The sequence below is a fragment of the Heloderma suspectum genome, chromosome 7 (genome assembly GCF_057233095.1).
Source record: "Heloderma suspectum isolate Gila_16-S chromosome 7, 16-S_ref, whole genome shotgun sequence".
NCBI classification, from domain to species: domain Eukaryota; kingdom Metazoa; phylum Chordata; class Lepidosauria; order Squamata; family Helodermatidae; genus Heloderma; species Heloderma suspectum.
In genome coordinates, this window is record NC_139464.1 from 55,448,028 (window position 1) to 55,472,925 (window position 24,898).

At 43.3% G+C, this 24,898-nt stretch overlaps 1 protein-coding gene and 1 long non-coding RNA gene across 6 annotated transcripts in view; one reads left to right on the forward strand and one right to left on the reverse strand.

Annotated features, from left to right (window-relative positions):
• The window catches only part of DCN (decorin), a 96,341-nt gene that overhangs the window by 23,691 nt on the left and 47,752 nt on the right, over positions 1-24,898 (forward strand). The window contains exons 1-3 of one of the 4 annotated variants that reach the window (XM_084810296.1): positions 8,434-8,594; positions 8,809-8,872; positions 16,353-16,587. In XM_084810296.1, the coding sequence (XP_084666422.1) occupies positions 16,389-16,587 (199 nt within the window). In that variant the 5' untranslated portion in view covers positions 8,434-8,594; positions 8,809-8,872; positions 16,353-16,388. Of the gene's footprint in view, positions 1-8,433; positions 8,595-8,808; positions 8,873-9,981; positions 10,225-15,419; positions 15,626-16,352; positions 16,588-24,898 lie in introns of those variants that run through there. The other 3 variants (XM_084810294.1, XM_084810297.1, XM_084810295.1) reach the window with 3 other exon arrangements.
• LOC146339823 (uncharacterized) lies at positions 1,246-12,192 on the reverse strand. 2 transcript variants are annotated; one of them, XR_014784375.1, is made up of 4 exons: positions 11,768-12,192; positions 10,758-10,884; positions 6,735-6,838; positions 1,246-2,122 (listed from the first exon to the last, which is right to left on the reverse strand). It is a non-coding gene; the product is annotated as an uncharacterized LOC146339823 (long non-coding RNA). The 2 variants fall into 2 exon arrangements; XR_014784376.1 differs by lacking the exon at positions 11,768-12,192 and adding an exon at positions 11,233-11,324.

Consider the following 24,898-nt stretch of genomic DNA (forward strand, 5'->3'; position numbering starts at 1 on the left):
TCCCTATGGGACCTCACTATTTACTTCCCTCCATTGGGAGGATTTACCATTCCTTAGAGGTGTCAGAGAATTCCGCCACAGATCTCGGTGAGGCCGAATGCCGGTGCATTCGGCCCCCTGAAATCTGTGGCGGAACGGCCTGCCACCCCCTCGCCCCCCCCGGATCCTCCCCAGGACGAGACTTACCTGGGGCGGATGTTCCGGGTGGCGGCGGCTCCGGTGGCAGCTTCAGCGGCGGCGGCTTCGGCAGCTGATCTTCCAACTGGCCGCCGCCGCCACCATTTGCAGTCTTGTCATTTTGGTGTTGTTGTTTTTTACAGAGACATGATAGGCTATGTAAAGACATAAAAAAACAAACAAACATGTACGTAAATGGCGGTGGCTATGGCCACCGCCATTTGCGTTCCTTAGTTTTCGCCGTCTTAGTCTACGTAAATATTTATGTAAGCTATTACAGCGAAAATAAAGGGGAACGCAAATAGCCTAGTGGGCGCTATTTGCATCCCTTTTTGATTCGCCGTTTTAGCCTACGTAAATATTTACGTAGGCTAAAATGGTGAATCAAAAAGGGACACAAATAGCACCCACTACGCTATTTGCATTCCCCTTTATTTTCGCCGTAATAATCTACGTAAATATTGACGTAGACTAAGATGGCGAAAAATAAGGAATGCAAATGGTGGCGGCCGTAGCCGCCGCCATTTGCGTACGCCTTTTTTTGTTTTACCCAGCAGCCACCACGGCCAGAAATCCGGCTGTGGACGGCCCTGAACTGGCCGGCTGCTCTGCGGAACTGCTGCGGAGCAGAGCCGGCCATCGAGGATTCCGGGGGGGAGGACCAGATCGCCTCCCCCCCGTCGAGGATTCCGGGGGGAGGGACGGAACGCCTCCTCCTCCACCATGAACAGAATCCACGAAAAGGTAAGTCACTTTCATACATCCCTACCATTCCTACACTCTGCTTTCTCTTCTTTAACTAGTTACTAATCCACAAGAGGACCTCTGCTCTTACAATGACTACTAAGTTTTCTCAGGAGTCTTTGGTGAGGGCCTTTGTCAAAAGCCTTTTGGAAGTCAAAGTAAACAGTGCCTACCAGGTCACCCCTGTCTACATGTTTATTGACACTTTCAAAGGACTCTAAAAGATTAGTGAGACAGGACTTACCTTTGCAGAAGTCATGTTGATTCTTTTGCAGCAGGGCTTGTCTTTCTATATGTTTACAAATTTTATCTTAAAAAACACCAAAAAAACAATAGGAGGTTTATTGAGCCCTTGGTCATACATGACTAGCAGGTTGCATTTGGCTTGGAAAGTCATAGGTTGTGCAGATCTGCAATATGTACATTATAAAATATATGGACAAAAGACCATAAAATAACCAATTCAAAAACATTAATTGAATCATGCCCCTAAAATAAAATTGGCTCTACTTTGTGTTGCTAGGTCAAATGAATCTAGACATCTGGTAATCTTTGTGTCCTTAAAAGGTACATAATTTTGGCTGTTGCATGCAGACATGAAAGTAACATGATGCAAAATAAGTGACAGCCTTATTAAAACAGTGAGAACAAATCTGAGGGTAATAATTGGAGAGTAATTTCCTGGTTAGTCATCATTGCTGTGAAGATCCTTACTAGAATTGTACTGCAAGATTACACCAACTCTGTTGCTGTTACTAACTGACTTCCAGTAACAAGTATTTAGAGCAAGACAATATCAAGAAAATATGCAAACCCCAAGTCTGGATTTTTGATCTCATCCTTGTGGACTTCATAAAGGCTTTCAAGCAGAATCAGCTGGAAAGGTTTTTGGAAATTACTGGTCAGAGCTGGATCTGTCTTGATACTTTTCTTGTTTTCTTGATGGTCAAGTTCAAGGCAGATGGTGATATGCCTAAATCTTTGCAGTTGTGACCATCTGCAATCTACCCTCCATGCCATTCAGTATCTTGCTTGCTTCTGTGTTTATTTATGCCTTTGGAGATTTGGATGAAGTCATGTTTGTCAATATCAACAGTCCAACAGAAGAAGTTGTTCAGAAATGTTTGTTTGTTAATCTGTTTGTTGCTAATCTCTTGCTGTCCGCACAGAAAATTTATTTTCAGATGACCACATTGTAAATCTGAGGAAGAAAGATGGGATTTACAAACCTTCCCTTAAAGTATTATGCTCAAGACAGTCAATATTTTTTTTCTTGTTCGAAGAACCATATCACATAATCCTCTCCTAGATGATGGAGGGCATGATCAACAGGAAACGAAATTCTCTTGTGCAATCCTTAGCAAGGAGCAACAGATTGGCGCACTGCAGAAATATAAGGTGAAGGTCACTCTGTCAGGTTCAGTAAGCCACAGGAATGGTCACACACCTGCCTGGCCCAGGAGTAGGGATGGCAGAGAATTCTGCCATGGATCACGGTGAGGCCGAATGCCAGTGCATTCGGCCCCCCGAACTCCATGGCGGAATGGCCTGCCACCCCCCGCGGATCCCCTCTGGGATGAGACTCACCTGGGGCGGATCTTCCGGGCGGCAGTGGCTCCAGCGGCGGCTTCAGCGGCGGTGGCTTCAACAGCGGCCGGTCTTCCGACCAGCTGCCGCTGCCGCCATTTCCACTCTTGTAAAAAAAAAAAAAAGAAAGAAAGAAAAAGAAAGACGTGATAGGCTATGTAAAGATTTACGTAGCCTATGATGACTAGGTTTTAAAAAAAAACACATGATGTGATAGGCTACGTAAATCTTTACGTAGCCTATCATGGCTGGGTGGGTTAAAAAACAAACAAACCCACGTACGCAAATGGCGGTGGCTACAGCTGCCACCATTTGCATTCCTTATTTTTGCCCTCTTAATCTACGTAAATATTTACATAGACTATGACGGTGAAAATCAAGGGGAAAGCAAATTGTGTAGCAGGCGCATCCCTTTTTGATTCCCGTTTTAGCCTACGTAAATATTTACATAGGCTAAAATGGGGAATCAAAAAGGGACGCAAATAGCGCCCACTATGCTATTTGCGTTCCCCTTGATTTTCACTGTCATAGTCTACTTAAATATTTACGTAGATTAAGAGGGCAAAAATAAGTAGGGGTGTCAGAGAATTTCTCGCTGAAACTTCGGGGGGCCGAGTGCCAACGTATTCGGCCCCCCGAAGTAGTTTCGGGGAGAAATTCTCCCCCCCGCCCCCCCCCGGGATGGGACTTACCTTTCCCGAATGTCACTCCCGGTGGCGGGTCGCAGTGGCGGTTCAGCAGGACTTTGACAGGGGCGGGGGCGGCAGCCGGTCTTTCGACCGGCTGCTGCCGCCGTCATTCCAAGAAAAGTAAAAAAAAAAAAACGCCCCCGTGATAGGCTTCGTGACGATTAACGTAGCCTATCATGGCTAGATTTGCAAAGTCAGCCGTGATAGGCTACGTTAATCGTCACGTAGCCTATCACGGGTGACTTTTTCGTACATCCTTCCCTAGCTAAATTAATTAAAAGGATTCCACTGGGAACTCCTTTTGCACCCCTTTTGATTTCCTCAAGATTGCTTGTTGGTCCTTTCCAGTTGGCAACTCTTCTGGATCTATGTCAACTATGAGGACATGATTGGATGGACCTGAGTAATCTAAAGGCAAACATACAAAGCACTAGAAAAATGACTGAGTGTGTGTATAACTTTGGGTAGACTCCTCCTCCCATTGTGCCTGGCTACAGTGACTGTGCTTCAGGAACCAACCTGACCACACCACTTCGACTTCACACAAATCCCTTCTCTTTCCCTTCTTCCTTCTTTGCTCTCTACACTCACCCACAACTCTCTTTTTCCTGCCCAAGTATATTAGGGACTCTTGGTCTTCCTATTTCCTCCTTGTAAGCTCTCACCCTATTAAACCTTCCACCTGTCAGCTGAACAAACAGTGCACATCAGAGGCCTAGTTTAGCCTCCAGAGCTGCCCTCTGTGAGAACTCAGCTAATTTCCCCATAAAATCAGTTCTCGTTGAAGGAAGGCTTAAAGGTTCACTGTTCTTGTGTTTGAAATGCAATTGCTCTACTTAGTTATTTTCCCCCAAATCAACATGAGCTTTTAAAATTTGTGCTTGTAATCAATAAATGCAACATTTGTTTTCTGAAGCTTGTGTATACGTGTGGATTCTTTTGGGCTTCCTTCTTTGCTACAGACATCCTATTGCCAATGTCAAAAGGTCAGTTTTAGAGAACGTGTATCTTGTAGTTGTAGTACATGCATAAATTTGTACATGTATTTAAGAAAAGCACATTCAGAAACAGGGCCTTTTAGTTTAGAAAAAAACATCTAAGGGGCTGCATGTGACATGACAGAGGTTTATAAAATTATGCACGGTCTACAGAAAATGGATAGAGACAAAATTGTATATTTCTTTGCCTGTTGAGCCACTTCTCAGCCCAGGAGCCTGGTTCACCCAATTGAATTTATTGGCAGTAGATTCAGGGCAAAAACCATGAGGCCATAAATTAAAAGCTTTCTAGAATAATAAAAAAGTACTTACTAACCAGCTGAAAATAGGCAAAGGGGGAGCCCAGTGGGAGAGAGTTCCACAGTCTCATTGCCACTACTGAGAAGTCCCTGTGTCTTGTGCCCACCTGCCTGATCACATGTTTGGACAGAACAGAGAGCAGGACCTCTGAGGCTGATCTTAAAAACAGGTTAATATGGGAGCCGGAAGCTTCTGAGGTTAAGAAGATGTTTAGTGATTTTTCACATTAATATTGCCAATTGGTATGGTGATGGTCACAGTTTATAAGTAGATTCTTATAGTGTTAAAAAAAAAAAGCCAGTAGTACACATACATCCCATCACACCCCACCGCTCAACTTCTTTCACACATGAAACTCGGGTCTTTACTTTTTCAGGATAACAACATGGCAAATCATTTCCCACAGAGTGGGAAAAACAGGAGTCAGAAAAGTTTTCAATAGTGGAGATGGAATTCTTCAGAGAATCTTGTTTCAAACAAGACCACACAAGTCTTAGACTAATTTGTCCTCAGGCTATACTAATCTAATTCTAAGCTGTGCAAAGTTTTGTTATAAAGCAATAACCTATTTTATTTTTTCCTTGATGGAATATAAGACATTATTAGAACAAATGTTAGACCTGAAACACAAGTAAGTTCAGTTTAACTATCCTCAATGCTTTAATTATAAACATAAGTCCATGTTGTGGTCCCATTTTTGAGTAAGATCTTTTCAGATATAATTTCACAGGAGAAACCATAAAAATGTTTCCAGACAGGCTGAACCTTCTCTTTGAGGTATTTTAGTCAATATTTATTTATTTATTTATTTATTTATATACCGCCCAATAGCCGAAGCTTTCTGGACGGTTCACAAAAATTAAAACCAAATGGCACACAATAAAAACAATAGAGAACCTGCTCTCTACAGCATACTTAGTGGAAACATTTTGTACATGTTTTACTGTGTTGCTGTGTTAGCACCAATATCTGTACTCCCTTAATATGAAACATACTTGATACTTCCTAAGACTTTTGAAAAGACTGCTAGAGAAAAATGCTATATTGAAAAATGTTACTTGTTTTAGTTAAGAGGACTGAGAAACAATAAGAACAGGACATAGCCAACAAGAAGGTCTCTCTTGACTTGCTATAGACATCACAATGGGCCTGAGCAGTAGGGATGGGGGAGTAGCTTATAAAGATAAATTGGGCATTATTTTTATTTATAATTAATTGCATTTTTATCCTACCCTTCAGCTCAGCACCTCATAGACTATTTCCCTTTCTATCTTCAAAACAATGCTGTTAAATAGGTTAGGCTGGGAGATGGTTAGCCCACAGTCCCCCAGCACCCTTTGTACTGAGCAGAGATCTGACATTGTCTAGTCTATGTCCAGTAATCTAGCCACAATGGCAAACACATTCTGATATGGCACAAAATCATTCAATGCCTGGGCCATTTAGTAGCAGTTTACACTGAACAGGGAGGAATTCAAACCTTGTCCATTTGACCATGAAATTGTTTCACGCCCAGGATCCCAATACATACTACTGACCTCCTTCATTGCTTCCTTTCTATGCATTTCTCCCCTGTCCCTACTACAACCCTATTCAGATCACATTTATCCCTTCTCATGTAGCCCTACTCCACAGCTTTTTTGGCACTTTCTAGCTAGCTTTCCAGCACCTGCTTCTGATTCTCCTTGCTGCTGAATCCTTTCTTAGAGCTTTGCCTACTGAGCCACTCATTCTCCATGTGCTTCTCTTGGAGCATTCAGACCCACTCCTTGTTTTCCCTTTTTTGTGACCCCTGAGCTCAGTTTAATACCTTGAGCGTGAGCCTACAAATAAGCACACTAAAAAGAAAATACATAAATATGACCACAGCCAAAGAAACACATACACTTAAAAATTGCTATTAGGGTTCAAAGACAAATGTTCTGGGCCAGAGCCCTTGATTTTACTTTCAGTACTTAAAGTATGTGGAAAACATGCAAGATTCAACAAGAGTAACAACAGGAAGAACTTCATGTTAAGCACAGCTTACTTAAATGCTCCCTTATTTCTTGCTGCTCCTATTCAATTTCATTGATTTATTTAACTCAAGATTAGATACAAAGTTCCCTTTGGTTCTGTGAATTTTTCAAATGATGTTTTCATGAGCATGTCCTGATTGAATGAAGGTGCCTCAGAATAATGACTGGTTGAACCTGCCAGAAGATTTATGGATTTATATACATTGCAATACAGTTCTTACTTGACAATCTCCATCAGGTGGTCAGCTGATGCAATGTCTTGACACATGCAAATGAAACTGTAGCAAGACAACCAAACTGCTCAAATCAATGGGAGTGCTGAAACCTAAGAAATTAAAAGCAATGAAATTCAAAATAATGATTATTTTTTACTCAGAAAAATCCCTCAAAAGAGACAGTGTGTTCCAATGGTGGATTTTGAACTGAGTGAACTATGATTAATCATGGACTTACTAGATTTCCTCTCTCACAGCCATAGGTCTATGAATATGTAAAATGGGTTTACTTATCCATTTCAGAGGACAAAAGAGCAAGAGAGAGGGAAAACAAATCAGTGTACTTCACAAGGAAATATGTGCATCATCAGAAAGTGGTGTATGTATGTATGTGTATATATCTATCTATCCCATTTTTTAATAACAGCCACAGAAATGAATCTGGGTGTGGTCCCTTTGGGACATTACAATGGTGCCAGACACCTCCCCCCCACCCCCAAATTAAGGAGACAATGAACTGGCAGGGATAATTTATGATACAACCATATCTAAATACTTTCCAATCCTTTCTTCTCTAGTCTGTCTATTGCTGAATGTAATTTTGTACAGCATAAGAGGACATGAGAATGTGGCATTTATTGAACACTTCTGTGTTAATCATCCAATGACAGTGTTCTTCCACTGCCTGAAATTCCCTAACTCCTCCATCCCAGCTAGGGATAGGCAGTCTGTGTCAGTTTTGCATGTGTGCATTCTGTCCAAGGGTCCACATCAATCTGTGATTTTTTTAAAAAAAAACATGCATGAAAATTCACAGCACTTTAAAACTGATTTTTCTCACAAAATATACATTTTTGTACACCATTTATCCTGAAATACACATGACTGTATGCACTTTAAATAAGCATTTTTAAAAGCATCTTGGTACATTTTTTTTCGATCTTGGTACATTTTTTTTTTCCGATCAGGAACTGCATCGCAAAATTCAGAGAAGTGCGAAAACTGAAGGATAATTGCATTCCTGACCTGTGTTTTAGTTTGGGGTGCGCAAATAAGGTTGGTTTGCTAAAAATGTGGACTGAACTATATCCTTAAAGATTCTTACTAACAGTTCAACCCCAGACATCTGAAGAGCTTTCATTTTATGGTATCTGTGCTCCAACGGCCATGATGTTGAACAAAGTTATGATGGATGAGGAATATGTGTTCCACTTCCACCCTCATTCTTTCTTGGGGAAAGACTGTATTAAACAGTGAATAACTTGCACATGTAGTTATTTTAGCTATTTGTGCAAGAATTTTGATGAACAATATGAAAAGAGTCTGAAGGAGAGGAGGTTCAAAACTGACCTAATGCCTGACCTCCTGTCCATCTAAAATCCTGCCTGAGACATTTCCAAGCAGCAGACACAGCAAGTGACCTGGATTTGAATAACTGATATTGCTAAGAAGCCATCACAGTTGCAGTCAACCTAACACTGACTCCTCTGAATAGGATTAGCTTCTGCTCGATGATTGAAAAGCCAAGAGCACAAGCAGTCATTTGCACCACAATGTGTCATCTGAAAGAATTGCCAACTATTATTTTCAATGGGTAGTCCAAAGGGAATATCAGTTCCTTGTAGCTTCTGCATTGACCCACAGTTTCTAAAAGATGAATTACTTTCAGGATGCTGAAAGTAGCATGCTTTCTTTTAGACACCCCATACTCCAGGAAATAAAGCCAGACTGCTCACTTGAGGGAATGATATTAAAGGCAAAACTGAAGTACTTTGGCCACATCATGAGAAGACAGGACACCCTGGAGAAGATGCTGATGCTAGGGGAAGTGGAAGGCAAAAGGAAGAGGGGCTGACCAAGGGCAAGGTGGATGGATGATATTCTGGAGGTGACGGGCTTGACCTTGGGGGAGCTGGGGGTGGCGATGGCCAACAGGAAGCTCTGGCATGGGCTGGTCCATGAAGTCACAAAGAGTCGGAAGCGACTGACTGAATAAACAACAACAACTTGATTAGAACTTGTGCATTCTGCAAATAATTAGTCATACTAAAAGTGAATTGTTCTTAAACCCCACTTTTAGGGGAAATGGGAACAAACCCACTGATTTTCAAGTCTCTGCTGTTCCAATCAGGAAAATGGAATGGGTAAGACTTAAAAGACTGTTATGAGTCTAATAATGTATACCTCTCCTAAAAAGCCTTTAGCTGATTCTGCATTTGCACCTGGTCGCAGCCTGAGGGAAAGGGATAATGGTACAAGTTTAAACACAGAGTCACAAACCCACACATTCTATTCAGGAAAGACAAGAGTAGAGGGAATGTACATGTACTCATTGGTACTTTCATCCAATCCTATGTGTGTTTGTTTAGGAGGAAGCTACACTGAGTTCAATGAGCCTTACTCCAAGCTATGCATTTAAATAAATACCGGTTATTGTAGGTGACTTCACTAGAAAATGTATGAATAGATTATGCACAGTTTGAAAAGCTATATTACAAAGTATTTATACCACATATAATTACGATCACAAAAACAAGTAAAAATGGGGTATGTGTATTATACCTGCTTGCTTTATTTTTTTAAGAAACTTGCTTGCTTATAAATTAGTTCATGTTAATTTCCATTCCATGCTTCTTCTTACTTTTGTCAGTATGACACATTTCTGATCACATATGTGCAGCACAATCCTATGCAAGATTACTTAGAATTAAGTCCCACTCAATTTAATGAGTCTTACTCTCAAATAAATGTACATTGGATTGAAGCCTAAGATAATTAAAGTACAAGATATCTGCTTGAGCAGACTCCTATCTGCTTTTTGAAGTACAAAATTATGGAATAATATAAGGATAGTAAAGATTTACTTGCTTCCTTTATTGCTATTGTAGATGCAAATGCATTTTCAGAACTATTTTAATCTAAGACTACTCATTTATTGTCTACTGTAAATCTGTATATTTTGACTCACTTGGAGAGATTACTTGCCTTCCACTTCCTTGGGTATCAGACACTAAACAAGAAATCTCTCCAGATATTTTTCTTCCACTAAAGAAAATGATTCAAAGTTAGAAAGCCCTCTAAACTAAATATGTGATTTTTGAAGAAAATGATGGAAGTAAGGGGAGAAAATGACATCAAGCATTTGTGCTGCTCTGTAAAAGCACTTAGGAACCTGAACACATAAAAAAGAAATAAGGGAAAAGGGAAAAGGGGGGGCTGATAAAGTTTCTGGCTACAATACAGGAGACATATCATTACCATATGATCGACTGTGGGTGTCAGCAGCCTGGATTCTGTTCATTGAGGGAAACCTTACTTTTTTAACTGTGCTATGGAATAGAAGAAGCAGGAGGGTTTTCCACCAAGTGACAGTCACTGAGCAGTACCCTACCCCTCCTTCTTTCCACACCTGCACAGTCTTCTGCCTGGCTTGAATCTTTTTGTTTAATTGCATCTCAGCTCTGAGGGCGCCTGTTGAAAATCCCTGGATTAAAAGGTATGGCTTTCAATAATTATCCTGAACTCTGCTGCAGTACAGTAAAACTTCAGTCACAGCTAGAGGGAACAAGAAGTTTGAGAGAGGAGACTTTTAACTAAAACTTTAGTACTGTTACATCTGCTCTATTTGGAAACATTGTCGAGAACTGTGGACATTTCCTAGCAGTCCTTTTTACATTTGGGGCCATTTCTTTGCATTTCCACAAGGATTGGTACGATGTCTGTTCCTTAAGACGTTTTGCAGCCATGCATTTTCTTATTGCAATGTAAAGTTTGGAGTATATGATGTTGTATAATTTCCTCTTACAACAATGTTGAATCTTCCTGTTTGAAAACTAGGAGGTATTTTTATTTTAAGTTAAAAGGTGGGGGGCGGGGTGCTTTGCCCAGAGTAGCAGATATCTTTCTAAACACTGCAGAGTAGTATATTACATATGTAAACTGTGATTACCTATTTCAGGCAAGAGGATTCTTGACTGAAAGAGCTAAAGGTAAACAAATATAGCTGTGCTATGGTGAAAGGCTACAAACCTTGTAAACAGGCATTCCTGCTGTTTGAAAAATGGAAATTAATGTGCTTCCAAAATCTTGAATGTGTCCAGCAGAAAGTATTCTTTGCCTCATCAGTTCTTGATGCCTCATAAGACTGTTGTATTTGCTGTGAAAAATAAATTCAATATATTAGATGCTGTTGAAGCTTTTTAACAAGATAACTCTGAACTGAGATGGAGCAAGCTCTGTGTTGTAGTTTCCTCCTTTCCTAGAAAAGTCCTTCTTGTTTTCTATGTTTTCAGAAGGCAAGATAAAAGTACTGTATTCTACAAATCAGTTAAGCCAAGGAGTCTGGCTCAACTGATTCATGGATCAGGCTGTCTGAGATTTAAACTCCTGGATAGAAATACCACAACATAATTCAGTATGGAATTAAACCTCCCGCCGCCCCCGCACTCAATGTAATGAATATGATTTTGCAGCATTCTGGCTATTCTGTTTTCAAGGCACACACCTTATCCTATTGTAAGTGAGTTAATATGCTAAAAGAATCACTGTAAACCCCAGCCTTTACTTGCTATCTTCAAGAAAAACTCACTTCAAACTAACATAGAGCACAGTCCTCTGAATGGTTACTCAGAGGAAAGTCCCACTGGGTACAATGGGGCTTATTCCTTACCCAAGATCGCATCCATATCAAAGTTACTTAAGGAAAGGTACAGTTATTAAAAGATACTGAAGTTACTGAAGGAAAAGGCCCATTGTTACTTGGCAATCACAGAGTTTTTCATATATTTTAGGTTGTGATCCTCACAACCTAAATTTAAGGTTCCTCTGAAATCTGTCAGAATGCCATTGTTAATTGGTAGACCATAAAAGTGCCTCATGAATTTTATGGTTTAAGACATTTCAGTAACATGTTTATAAAAAACACACACCCCTAAATCTTCTGTCCTCAAACTCAATTAACACTGTGCTATTCTTTATTGTGGGACCACAAATTTACTGAGAAAAATAAAGGATGTGCTTCTTTGGTAGCAATGACTTACATGGAACTACCATGACATTTCTCATATGCCCGTTATGCATATAAAGTTAGGCCAGTAGTTCCATTTGATTATTTGCCAACAATTGTTACATTTTTCATTAAAAAAAACTTTAGAAGTTTTGCTCTAGTCCCAAACCCAAGGCACAGTACTGTTTTCACAGAATCATAATGTTTTAGCACCCCAAGGAGAATGAAAGGTCATATAAATAATCCCTGTGCCATGAATCATTGACCTGACTAAAGAAGAAATAATAAGCTCATTAATGCCCTTTGATATTTCAATTTTGGATTCCCCAGAAAATTTGTTCATAGGACATTCCTTTGGACTAGAAATACAATTGAAATTTGTTAATCTATATTTAATGTATTAAGCAAAAGCATGCTATAAGCTATGATCTGCAAGTGGTGTTGCTGAGCTTTGAGACTAAGTGTCAGTGTAGTGGAGTGCTGTTCTAGGCTGTTGGCATTGAATCAGGGAAACTAAGGGTCCATGTTCTTGCTCAGTGATGGACCCATGGGTGACCAGTTACTATCTCTTAGACCAACTTCCCTCACAAGGTTGTGAGAATAAAACTTCCTGTGTGTAGGAGGAGGGGACACCATGCAAAGCACCCAGAGCTCTTCGGGGGATGGATGTAGTACAAAGAGAATGAATTCTACAGTTTTCTCTTTTGCACTTTAATTCATATGCAGTTGGAGAATAGGGATATACGAAAGTCACTTACCTTTTCGCGGAATTGATTCACGGTGGGGGGGGAGGCGCTCTGTCCCTCCCCCTGGAATCCTCGACAGGGGGGGAGGAGATCCGGTCCTCCCCCCCCGGAATCCTGCCCGGCCGGCTCCGCTCCGCAGCGGCTCCGTGGATAGGGATGGCGGAGAATTTCTCCCCGAAACATTGGGGGGCCGAGCGCCAACGTGTTCGGCCCCCCGAACAAGTTTTGGGGAGAAATTCTCTGCACCCCCCCGCCCCCCCCGGGGACGGGACTTACCTTTGCCGAATGTCCCTCCCGGCGGCGGGTCCGGCCAGCAGTTCGGCGGGTGTTCGTCCGGGGTGGGAGCGGCAGCCGGTCTTTCGACCGGCTGCCGCCCCCGCCATTCCAATAAAAGAAAAACAAAACAAAACACCCCGTGATAGGCTACGTGATGATTAACGTAGCCTATCACGGCTAGATCTGCAAAGTCAGCCGTGATAGGCTATGTAAATCGTCACGTAGCCTATCACGGGTGACTTTAAAAGAAAAAAAAAAGTGCGTACGGATAATGGCGGCCCCCATAGGGAGCCGCCATTCCCGTTCCTTATTTGGTCGCTGTAGTCTACATAAAGCTTTACGTAGACTACGGCGAAAATAAGGGCAATGCTATTTGCGTTGCCCTTATTTTCGCAGTAGTCTACGTAAAGATTTACGTAGACTACAGCGACCAAATAAGGAACGCGAATGGCGGCTCCCTATGGGGGCCGCCATTTGCGTACGTGCTTTTTTTTTTTTTAAGTCACTCGTGATAGGCTACGTGACGATTAACGTAGCCTATCATGGCTGACTCCCGCGGCGGCGGCTCCCAGCGGCAGTTCGGCGGTGGTTCAGCAGCGGCTGCAGCGGCGGCCGGTCTTCCAACCAGCTGCCTCCGCCGCCATTTCCAAGTAAAACAACAACAACAACAACAACAAACGTGACAGGCTACGTAAAGATTTACGTAGCCTATCATGGCTAGATTTTCAAAAAACACCGTGATAGGCTACGTAAATGTTTACGTAGCCTATCACGGCTGACTTTGGGGAGGGGGAAGCGCATATGCAAATGGCGGTGCCCATGGGCACCGCCATTTGCGTTCCTTATTTGGGCACAAGTAGACTACGTAAACATTTACGTAGACTACGGCGAAAATAAGGGCAACGCAAATAGCGTTGCCCTTATTTTCACCGTAGTCTACGTAAATGTTTACGTAGACTACACGTACCCAAATAAGGAACGCAAATGGTGGCACCCATGGGCGCCGCCATTTGTGTATGCGCTTTCCCCCCCCCCAAAGTCAGCCGTGATAGGCTACGTAAACATTTATGTAGCCTATCACGGCTGACTACAGGGAAGCAAACGGCGGTGGCTATGGCCGCCGCCATTTGCATCCCGGCAGGAGACGAGATTCGCGGTCAGAGGGACGGGGCGCCTCCCCCCCAGCCAGAATTTTGGTGGGGAGGGATGGGGCGCCTCCCACCCCACCCAGAATTTTGGGGGGAGGGACGGAGCGCCTCCCCCCCACCGCAAAGCAATCTGCGGGACCAGGTAAGAGACTTTCATCCATTCCTAGTGGCCATGCATCCTGTTTTACAGAGGACAGTTCTCTGTTTGACAGGCTGTCAGAAAACCATCCTCTGTTTGAAGCATTAGCATCCTCTATTTGAAAGGCTGTATTGTCCAATTTCAGTTTAAAGATAAAGAACTATAAGAACTGTTGCCTGTCATAGGGGTGTATGAACCCCACTTACCTGGGTCTGCTGGGGGGTCCACGGGGGGGAGCAATCCGATCATCCTCCTGGAATTCTCCCCGGCTGGCTACGCGGCGAGTCGGTGGAGCCACCGGCTATGGCCGGCTGCTGCTGGACTTCCAGCCACTGCCCGTCTTCGTCCGCAAATGGCATCCGGCATAGCGGATGCCATTTGCATCCTGCACTTTACCGTAATAGGCTATGTAAATCTTTACGTAGCCTATCATGGTAAAGTGCAGGGACGCAAAGGACATAGTGGCTGCCGTTTGCCTCCGCGGTCTAGCGATACGGCCATGGCGGCCATATCGCTGGGTCTTTGGAGCCCGCGGCAGGGAGGATCCGCCGGTGAGGACCTCATGCTGGAAGACAAGGTAGGAGATCTGATCCTCCACAGACTTAGCTGGATTCAATAGAATCCGGCCTCATTGGGGTCCGTGGAGGATTTCTCCAACATCCCTAGCCTATCAACAGTTAGTACCTGAACAGCAGATTAAACAGAGTGGCACACAGATAACCTTGTTGCAGTCTTTCACAGTATGGTGAGATGTACTGCATTTCTATTTAAGTTATAATAATAATTTCTAAATTTGTATCTCTACATATAAATTAGCATATGCAAATTCTATGCAAAACACTGTCCTCTTTTGTTCTTTCTTGGGTGATGCATTACCTCTTTTTTGGTGATTCATAACTGGTCACCCTACATACACTTCTGGCCTCCAGAGGAGAATAGCCAAGGAGCTCTGAAGGAACAGCAGGTGGGCTGCCCCCAGCATCTGATCTGAGGTGGTATCAGGATTGATTCTGAGTGCAGGGAGATAGTTAGCAGTTCAGATTTAGAAGAGGAACAGCTAGAACTGGGGGATGCATTTTTAAAGCTAATTCAGATATGGGTAGGTGTGTTTCTCAGGTTACTAACTCCCAGATGGCTGGGCCTGAGGCCCCCCCCCTTGCCCCCCTCTGTGAGAAGCTGCGATGAGGAGGAGGAGAGTGGGGGCTGTGACCTAAGAGGTGCTAGACTGCGGCACAGAGCTAAGAGGGAAACATCAGGGGTGGAGCTCAGGCAGTCGACCCGGTTAGCGATGCGTGAGAGGCGACATAGGGAAGCATCACTGGAGGGGCGGGACATCCCTCCCTAAGTTAGTCTAGCCAGCAAGTCTCACTTCAAACTGCAGGCAATGTCAGTGTTCCCATTTGAGTCCCCTGGAAGCATTCCTTTGTAGCCTGAGAGTCTTCGAGGATTTGCATCTGTAATGAACCTGTTGATAATGAATTAAAGGCATAAGACTGAAGCCTCTCTATTTGTGTGTGAGAGTGCATAAGGAAAGAGGGGGCCCAAGGAAAATGTGACAAGTGCTTGCTTCGATCTGCCTAAAGGTAGGGCCAACCCTAGATTAGTGTCAGCTGGTTGAATAGCTAATGCAGATGCAGGGAGCCTGGCTGTCATTTGTGTCAGCTTAAAGGCTACCTGCTGCCTTGTGGCGGACCATTGAAGACTGGGATAAACATTGATTCACTGTCAAGGAAGCGAAGACCAACCAGACATGGAGCGTTTTCTTTAAAATGCTTTCTAAGATTTGCTTCAAGCAACCAAAGTTTCCTTTTACATGACCCTGCCAGCCTGGCAGGTTTTTTTAACGGACAGAAGATAAACAAAAACCTACCCCCCCACACACACACAAAACCTGTTACCACAAGTTTCAGAACTTCAGGTTAACCACAATAATTAAAAAAAATGTGGGAAGAAGAGAATTCAGTCCATATATTGTTATACTGACTAAGAACTGCCAAATGGAAAATGTGGTTTCTTCTTCCCCTAATTATTGTTCAAAATCCTAACATACATGCGTGTTACTAATATATACAAGTGAAATCTCACTATCCAAATGTATGTGCTTACAATTGTCTATATGTTCCTTTCTGAATCTCTGTGTTAGAAATGCTTGCTGGTTTCCTGTATACATGATATGAATGCAACACTTTCATTATTGTCTTAACGGGCTGTAGCACTGATCCTCCAAAAACTGATTAAATTATAATTCTGTAAAAGATATGAGCATTAACACAATGCTACCAATTTGTCCACCTTTGCTTTGAATTCTAGATTCACTGCTGTTCCCTTGAATAGATGAACTAAACCATGAAGGTGGCTGTCCTTTTCCTACTACTCCTGCCACTTTGTTTGGCCAGGCCATTCCATCAAAAAGGCTTGTTTGATTTTATGCTTGAAGATGAAGCAGGATCTGGAACTCCAGAACCTCCTGCAGGATATCCTCCAATGCCAGTATGTCCATTCCGCTGTCAATGCCATCTTCGGGTTGTTCAGTGTTCTGATTTAGGTAAGCTCGATGAAACATTACTTCATAAAAAGTCTGCTTATGCTGGTTTACAATGAAAACTAAGTTATTTTAGGAAATCAACACTGACGCATTTACTAAGTTCTCTTGTCATGCTATAATTCAGTTGTTGCTATGATAGTATCTGTATAATAGTCTTGTCAATACACAAATTTAGGAAAAGAGAATTATACACAGATCAATAGAAAAAAACAACAACAGGGCTTTTGTGGTGAGTCACCACCATGAAAGAAATTGTCATCATTTGCTTTCCATTTTCTCCTGCCTGCCATTCCAGACCACAGGTATTTCTCTTTCAGGAAACGTCCATTTTCAATGTACTATAATGCTTGAATAGACATGAACTAGGTATGGTGGGATTGCACAATCAGAATAGTATCACCCCCGCCCCCAGAGAAGTTCTAGATTCTGTATATCAAATTCTGCTATTCATAATTTCATCAAATAGTTATGTATCACAGCGTTTCCTTAACCCCCCCCATCAATATGTTGAATGGGCACACAAGTGGATACCGAGTGGTTGTTAGCGTTGTTAACTTGGGACACGGAGCATGTGAAAGCTAACATTTTCTGGTATTCAGTTTAATTTGGGCCTATTAGCAATGCTATGAATGCATCTAATTTGATTAAAAATATTAGCATGTTTTCTTCAGTGACAAATACCATTATGTTCTTGATAATTTCCAGACATGAGGGTGAAGCAGATGTCAGACTTCTAGAGGTAGATCCCAAGTAAAGGAAACAAACCCTGTGGTTATTTGCTGCTGAAATTCAGCGCTGGTGGCAAATGGCCACTTTCCCCCATTGTGCTAGTTATATTTAAGGATGGCACGGGTGCCCGATTCAGTCCGGGAATCCGGCGGAAACCCCCCTGCCTGAACCCCCAAGCTTCGCTTGCCAAGCCCCTGCCCTTGCTCAGCAAGTGGCCTGAACTCACCCCGGCAGTCTTGTTGAGCTCCGCAGTCTCCATTTTTGGAAAAATAAAATGGTGATCAAAAATGGCGATCATGCACTTATTTGCATGTGCACAAAAATCCACATTTTGCAAATGCACCTATTTGTGTATGCGTGAAAATGCACATTTCATGCATATGCAAATATGCGCATTTGCAAAAGGCACATTTTCACGCATATAGAAATATGCACACTTTTGCGATCTCTATTTTATTTTTCAAAAAATAGCGACCGCGGAGCTTGACGAGGCTGCCAGGGTGACCGCGGGCCACTTGCTGAGTGCAAGAGGGCCTTGAGCACAGTCCGAGGGGGCAGGGGCTGGGCAGGTGCCTGGAGAACCCAGACGGGGGCGGGTTCACACATCCCTAGTTACATTGTGTAAGTGTTGGTTCATGCCAGCACAGTGTCATTAGCAGTAGTTCTGGGACACCATTGGATACTGCTAGAGGAGGCCATCCTTTCCTGGGGCCAGTCAAGAGAACCAACAATTGTCTAGTTTCAAGGTTTGGAGGGACATTGCAATTCGTTATTTCAACTGAGGTGTAAAGGTGCACCAAGTTCCAAAAGACTGGATTCAGTGTACATGCATGTCAAAGAAACAGAGACATGACAGTATGGTTAGTGAATGCAGGCTTGGACACCTATATAAGCAATAAGGTTGCATTGTACAATCAAGGCCAGTAAGAAGGAGGGATGTACGAACTGTGTAAAATCTAGGGATGTACAAAAGTCACTTACCTTATGATGAAATTGATTCGCGGTAGGGGGGAGGCGCTCCGTCCCTCCCCCCAAAATTCTGGCCAGGGGGGAGGTGCTCCGTCCCTCCCCCCTGAAATTCTGGCTGGGGGGGAGGTGCCCCGTCCATCCCGCCAAATCCTGGCCGGCCGGGTCTGCAAGTCCCTCCCTGCAGTCAGCCATGATAGGCTACATAAATGTTTACATAGCCTATCACGGCTGAGTAAAAAAACAAAAAACAAACCGCACGTATTGCGTTCCTTATTTTGGCACGTCTAGTCTACGTAAACATTTATGTAGACTACGGCGAAAATAAGGGGAACGCAAATAGCATAGCATCTACGCTATTTGCGTTCCCCTTATTTTCGCCGTAGTATACATAAATGTTTACGTAGACTAGACGTGCCAAAATAAGGAACGCAAATGGCGGCGCCCATGGGCACCGCCATTTGCGTACGTGCGGTTTTTGTTTTTACTCAGCCATGATAGGCTACGTAAACATTTACGTAGCCTATCACAGTATTTTTTAAAAATCTAGCCATGATAGGCTACGTAAATCTTTACGTAGCCTATCACGTTTTTTTTTTTACTGGAAATGGCGGCGGCGGCAGCTGGTCGGAAGACTGGCCGCCGCTGAACCGCCACCGGAGCCACTGCCGCCAGGGAGATTTGCCCGAGGTAAGTCCTGTCCCAGGGGGGGACGGGGGGGTGGCAGACCGTTTCGCCACCGATTTTGGGGGGCTGAATGCACTGGCATTTGGCCTCCCCGAGATTTATGGCAAAATTCTCTGACATCCCTAGTCAAATCCACTCCGTCTATGTTTCATGGATTGTCAGGCACCTTTTGTTCTGTCATCTGCTCACAGATGGATGCTATTTTTTTCCCATCAGGCAGAAAAATACACAAATAATTTCGTAAGAGGTTTCATAACAATTTACATAATTTACCTTAGTACATAACATTTAGGGCCGTGGTGCTTAGTGGTTAAGACGCTGAATTGCAGACTGGAAGGTCAGCAGGACAGCAGTTCGAGACCCGAGTGCTGCGTGATGGAGTGAGCTCCCATCTTCAGTCCCAGCTTCTGCCAACCTAGCAGTTCAAAAGCAAGAAATTGCATGTAGATAAATAGGTACCGCCTCGGTGGGAAAGGTAACAACGTTCCGTGCACCTCGGTGTTCAGTCATGCCGGCCACATGACCACGGAAGCGTCTTCGGACAGCGCTGGCTCTTTGGCTTAGAAATGGAGATGAGCACCACACCCTAGAGTCGGACATGACTGGTTGGGGACACCTTTTACATAACATTTAGTGTAGTGTCCCCCATTCCATTCAACTTTTCCTCAGTAGAAACTTCCATATTTTCCTATGAATAAATATGCGTAAATTTTGGGAAACAAACAAAAATCTGAAAGTCCACAGAACTGAGGGGGTTGCTCTGCAGCGGATTCCACAGGTCGGATTCCTAGAAATCTGAGCTCATTTTAGTCATTCAAGAAATTCTTCTGCAGCATCCCTAGTAAAAAAGTACCCCTTGGCTACAAGATTGAATTCAGAATGTTGAAAAAGGAAGCAGGTAATAGTGGTACAACCTTCCTCTTAATTCTAAGCCCTCAATTGCTTCTGAGAAACCAAACACTCAGTCCAGACAACCTGTGAATAGTGAGATAAGCAGTTTTGTCTCACAATCATACCAAACAAAGCAAAAGTTAAGAAATTGTATATGCAGTAAAGGATAATTACTAACAAGAGACATTTGTGTGTTCATATCTAAAAGGTTTTTATTTTAAAAAACAGGCTTATTTTTTCTTTTTAGTTGACAAATGTATTTGACTTGGCTTTGCAATTTTTGCTAATGGGTTAATTATCCTATCATTTCATGGCATTATAGTTCCTTAGGTGAAGGATGCATGTCTCTAGAATTATGCATACATGCTGTATCTTCTAAATCAGTGACAATATGCCCAAAGTATAGCAAGGGGCCTGCTATGAAGTTTCAACTGAGTGAATTAAAAATTCAGCATCATTTTAATTGCCATATGTTTTCAAAACTCAAACTTGAAAATTTTCAGGACAACTGTATTTTAAGATACCCATTTCTACTGCAGAAATAAACAGCCACCATTTACTAATATGAAAGAAAGTAAGGGGTGCACATTGAGACATCTCTGAGACAGTGCCTGGGGCAGAGGGAAGATTTTTTTTTTTTTTTCAATTTGGGTCCCATATTTCACAACCAGAACTGAATGGGAGCTATTGAAAACCAAGCCTACCCTCTCTGCTTAAACCCTCCCACTAAATGTAAGAGTTCTATCCATTTCCCTGAGTGGTAAGGAGTTCCAGGGACAGCGCTACTGGGTGTGGTTAATTAGGAGGAAAGATCACTAGATATTGATGGTGTTCTTGTAATATTTGGTTTCTTTACAAAGCCACAAATAGAGCATTGGGTGTGGGAAGCAGCATGAGCATCCGTGGCAGATAGCAGACCTGCTGCCCCACACTAGATCCCCAGAAAGAGATACCTGGCACCCCAAAATGCTTTTTGCCGTAATCTAATTCTCTGCCTTTCTGTGTCTCTGTTCCAGTTCCAAACTGCTTCTATTATTCCTCATGTGCACACGCACACCCTTCATCTGCGCTTTCCTTTTGGCTGGAAGAGAAGTCACTTCTCATAATACTATTGGCTAGTGGGGAGGGAATGTTGGGGACAACAATTCTGGAATGTTTTACAGCAGAGACATCATCTGCTGGAGCACCAGGGTAATTGGAGGGCTCTTCTTCTTGCTCTGGCGAGTGAATGAGGTGATAACAAGGCTTGTAAGTTTTACTATTGTTAGTGACAGATTAGCATAGAGGAAGTCAGAGAATGAGGGAAATGATGACGCACAGGCTGGATACTTCTTTACTTTTCTTTGATGTGGTTCCTATTTCAGGATAGCAGTTAAAATGGTCACACTTCTTTGCAAGATTGTTTGCATTTCTAATTAAAGGCTAAAGGTTGCATTTTGATGAGCTGACGCTCTTTTGTTAAAGCTCAATATGTTTTACTAGTAGAATCTACGTTGTCAGAAGTAAGCACCACTGAGTTCAAGGGAACTTACTGTCTGGTACCTATTCTTAGGACTGAACCCATGCTGATCCTAATAACAACTTGGGTATTATGGTATGTAGTGCTGCTTGTGTGTGTGTGTGTGTGTGTGTACACACATATATACATCACACATATACATTGTCACAATGCACTCCTACAATTCAACATTTACTATTATGCCACTGCTTCCAACCAGTAGCTCCCATTGAGAAAACATCTACCATCCATCCTGGGTGAATAACTGGTAATTATCAACACAGAGATGGCCAGCCAGCTGCAACAATATGAATCATGCAGTTGTCAGAAAAAATGACAAACATTGACATTTATCAGTTATTCTTAAGTGCTTAGAAGGCCAGTATAATGAAATTTTGCACTTAATATTCCTCCAGAAGCTGGAGCTAGTGCAGAACGCAGCAGCTCAGCTGTTGTTGGGACCTGTCCATTTTAAGCATGCAACTCTTTTGCTGAGGAAACTGCACTGGCTGCCCATTCGCTACCAGGCCAGCTTTAAGGTTTGGTACATGACATGTACAAAGCCCTACACAATTTGGGATCAGGACACCTGAGAGAGAGCCTTTTCCCTTACCAACCTGTCCAGTCACTGAGGTTATCAGGGGGCATGCTCCTGGTTGTTCCACATGGACCTATGGCCTGATTGGAGTCTACCTGGAGAAAAGCCTTCAGGGTAGTGGCCCCCTTTCTTTGGAACTCCCTGCCCCTGGAGGTCAGGCAGGCACCAACACTGCTTCTGGCGCCTGCTGAAAACAGTTTTGTTCCAGGAAGCATTCCTTAAATGACCAGCCATGCTTTTTATTGGCATTCTGTTTTTAATACTTTTAATATGGTGTTTGAATCTTTTATCTTTTTTTACCGTTGTATCTTTTATGTTCACCACTCCAGAATCTGTTTTAGATGGGGAGCAGTATACAAATATTGTAAATAAAAATAAGTAAATAAAATTTCATCTTCATTACTCTGACTTATTGACAAAGAATTATGTTACCATTGCCTGGTTGTAAATATCCAAAATAAGTTTCATGACACAAACATTTCTGATACTTGTTAGAGAGGGAGAGGAAGGAGTGTAGTTTTGTGACTGGCTGTTCTAGTTTCTAATCACAGTGAATGATTTTACAAGGGCTCTCCAATCCCAGTGCTTGGGATGTGGAAGCAGTATATCGTAGGACTTACCGGTGTTCTTTGCTAGTTCTCTTTCCCAAGAGCAGGAACATTAAATGAGTTTTGTTGGAATCTGTGGGACCTGGGAGAGTGCTTGCTTGGAAAATGCTCTAAGCCAGCCCATAAATGATGGAAATGAGGGTAAAATTGAGTCATTAATTGAAGACAATGGATGGTTTTCCCAGTATACTGGTGAATACCGTTTTTCAGTGTTTACATCTGTGACATATGACGTGCTGTATTTAACTGTGAAATGATGGAAATGAAGATGAAATGTAGGCATTTACAATGACACTTGGTTGGCTTGAAATGTACTAGTATATGTCAGCTTTTCTCACATTTCCTGTTGGTTCCTAAAATCTTAAGAATTACCTGTAATGTTTAAACAAAAGCATTTATTGAATTCCTGACATAATTTACCATAACATGTAAATATTTTATAGATTCAACATTCTGCTGTTGCTGGAAGTGCATGCTAATATGTTTCCATATGCTAATGTTTTAGATAATATTTGGGCCAGACATACATGGAAGATACCTTATAAAAATTAAGATTAGCGGTGTGCTTCAGATTCAGAAAAATCCTGAATCCAGACCTGAATTTAGCTGTTTTGGACTGATTCAGCAGATGTATGAATTGAAGCAGGCCCTTCTGAAGTGGATTGAACCTGAACACTCCTGAAGATTTGGGATTCAGAAGGACACAGAGACGCAGATAGGGTGTCTCCCAAAATTGACACATTTCTCCCCAAGCTCTCCATAGATGAAAAACATCAGGGTGAGGAGGTAGGGATGTACGAAATGACTTACCTGTTTCATTTCGTACATCTGTGGTGAGGGGGAGGCGCTCCATCCCTCCCCCCGGAATCCTCGATGGGGGGAGGCGCTCCGTCCCTCCCCCCAAAATTGTCAATGGCCGGCTCTGCTCCGCAGCAACTAGGGATGTACAAAAGTGACTTACCTTTCACGGATTATGTTGATGGTGTGGGGGGGAGGTGTTCCGTCCCTCCCCCCGGAACCCTGGCCGGGGGGAAGGTGCTCCATTCCTCCCCCCGGAATCCTCGAACGGCCGGCTGTGCTCCACGGCACCTCCGCGGAGCACCCGACCAGGCCCGGCCCGGCCAGGCCAGGCCAGAGCCGTCTGCAGCTGGATTTCCAGCTGCGGAGGGCTCTGGGTAAAAAAAACAAAAACAAAAAACCACGTACACAAATGGCGGCGGCTATGGCCGCCGCCATTTGCGTTCCTTCTTTTTGGCCATCTTAATCTACGTAAATCTTTATGTAGACTATGATGGCAAAAATAAAGGGGAACACAAATAGAGTAGTGGGCACTATTTGCGTCCCTTTTTGAGTCACCGTTTTAGCCTATGTAAATATTTACGTAGGCTAAAACAGCGAATCAAAAGGGGACGCAAAAAGCGCCCGCTGCACTATTTGCGTTCCCCTTTATTTTCGCCGTCATAGTCTACGTAAATATTTATGTAGATTAAGACGGTAAAAAGAAGGAACGCAAATGGCGGCGGCCATAGCCGCCACCATTTGCGTACGCGGTTTTTTTTTTAACCCACCCAACCATGATAGGCTACGTAAAGATTTACGTAGCCTATCACGTCTTTTTTTTTTTTTTTAAAAACCTAGCCATGATAGGCTATGTAAATCTTTATGTAGTGTATCACGTCTTTTTTTTTGTTTGTTTTACACAAGCCTGGAAATGGCAGCAGCGGCAGCCGGTCGGAAGACCGGCCGCTGCTGCCGCCGGAGCCGCCGCCGGAGCCGCCGCCGCCCGGAAGATCCGCCCCAGGTGAGTCTCAACCCGGGGGGGATCCGCGGGGGGGCAGGGGGGGCAGGCCATTCCGCCACAGATTTCGGGGGGCCGAATGCACTGGCATTCGGCCTCACCGAGATCCGTGGCGGAATTCTCTGACATCCCTAGCTGCAACTCCGCGGAGCCGCCGGCCGGGGCAGCCCGCAGCAACATCTGGCCGCTGCTGGGCTGCACAGGGATGCAAATGACGGCCACTGTAGCCGCCGCCATTTGCGTCCCTTTTTTTTGCCATGATAGGCTATGTAAATATTATGATAGGCTATGTAAAAATACGTAAATATCACAGCAAAAAAAAAAGGGGGGACGCAAATGGCGGTGGCTACGGCAGCCGCCATTTGCGTTCCCTTTTTCGCCGTGATAGGCTACGTAAATATTTACATAGCCTATTATGGCAAAAGACAGGGGCACAAATGGTGGCCACTACGCCATTTGCGCCCCTGTCTTTTGCCAAGATAGGCTACGTAAATATTTACCTAGCCTATCACAGCTTCTGCAGGGATGCAAATGGT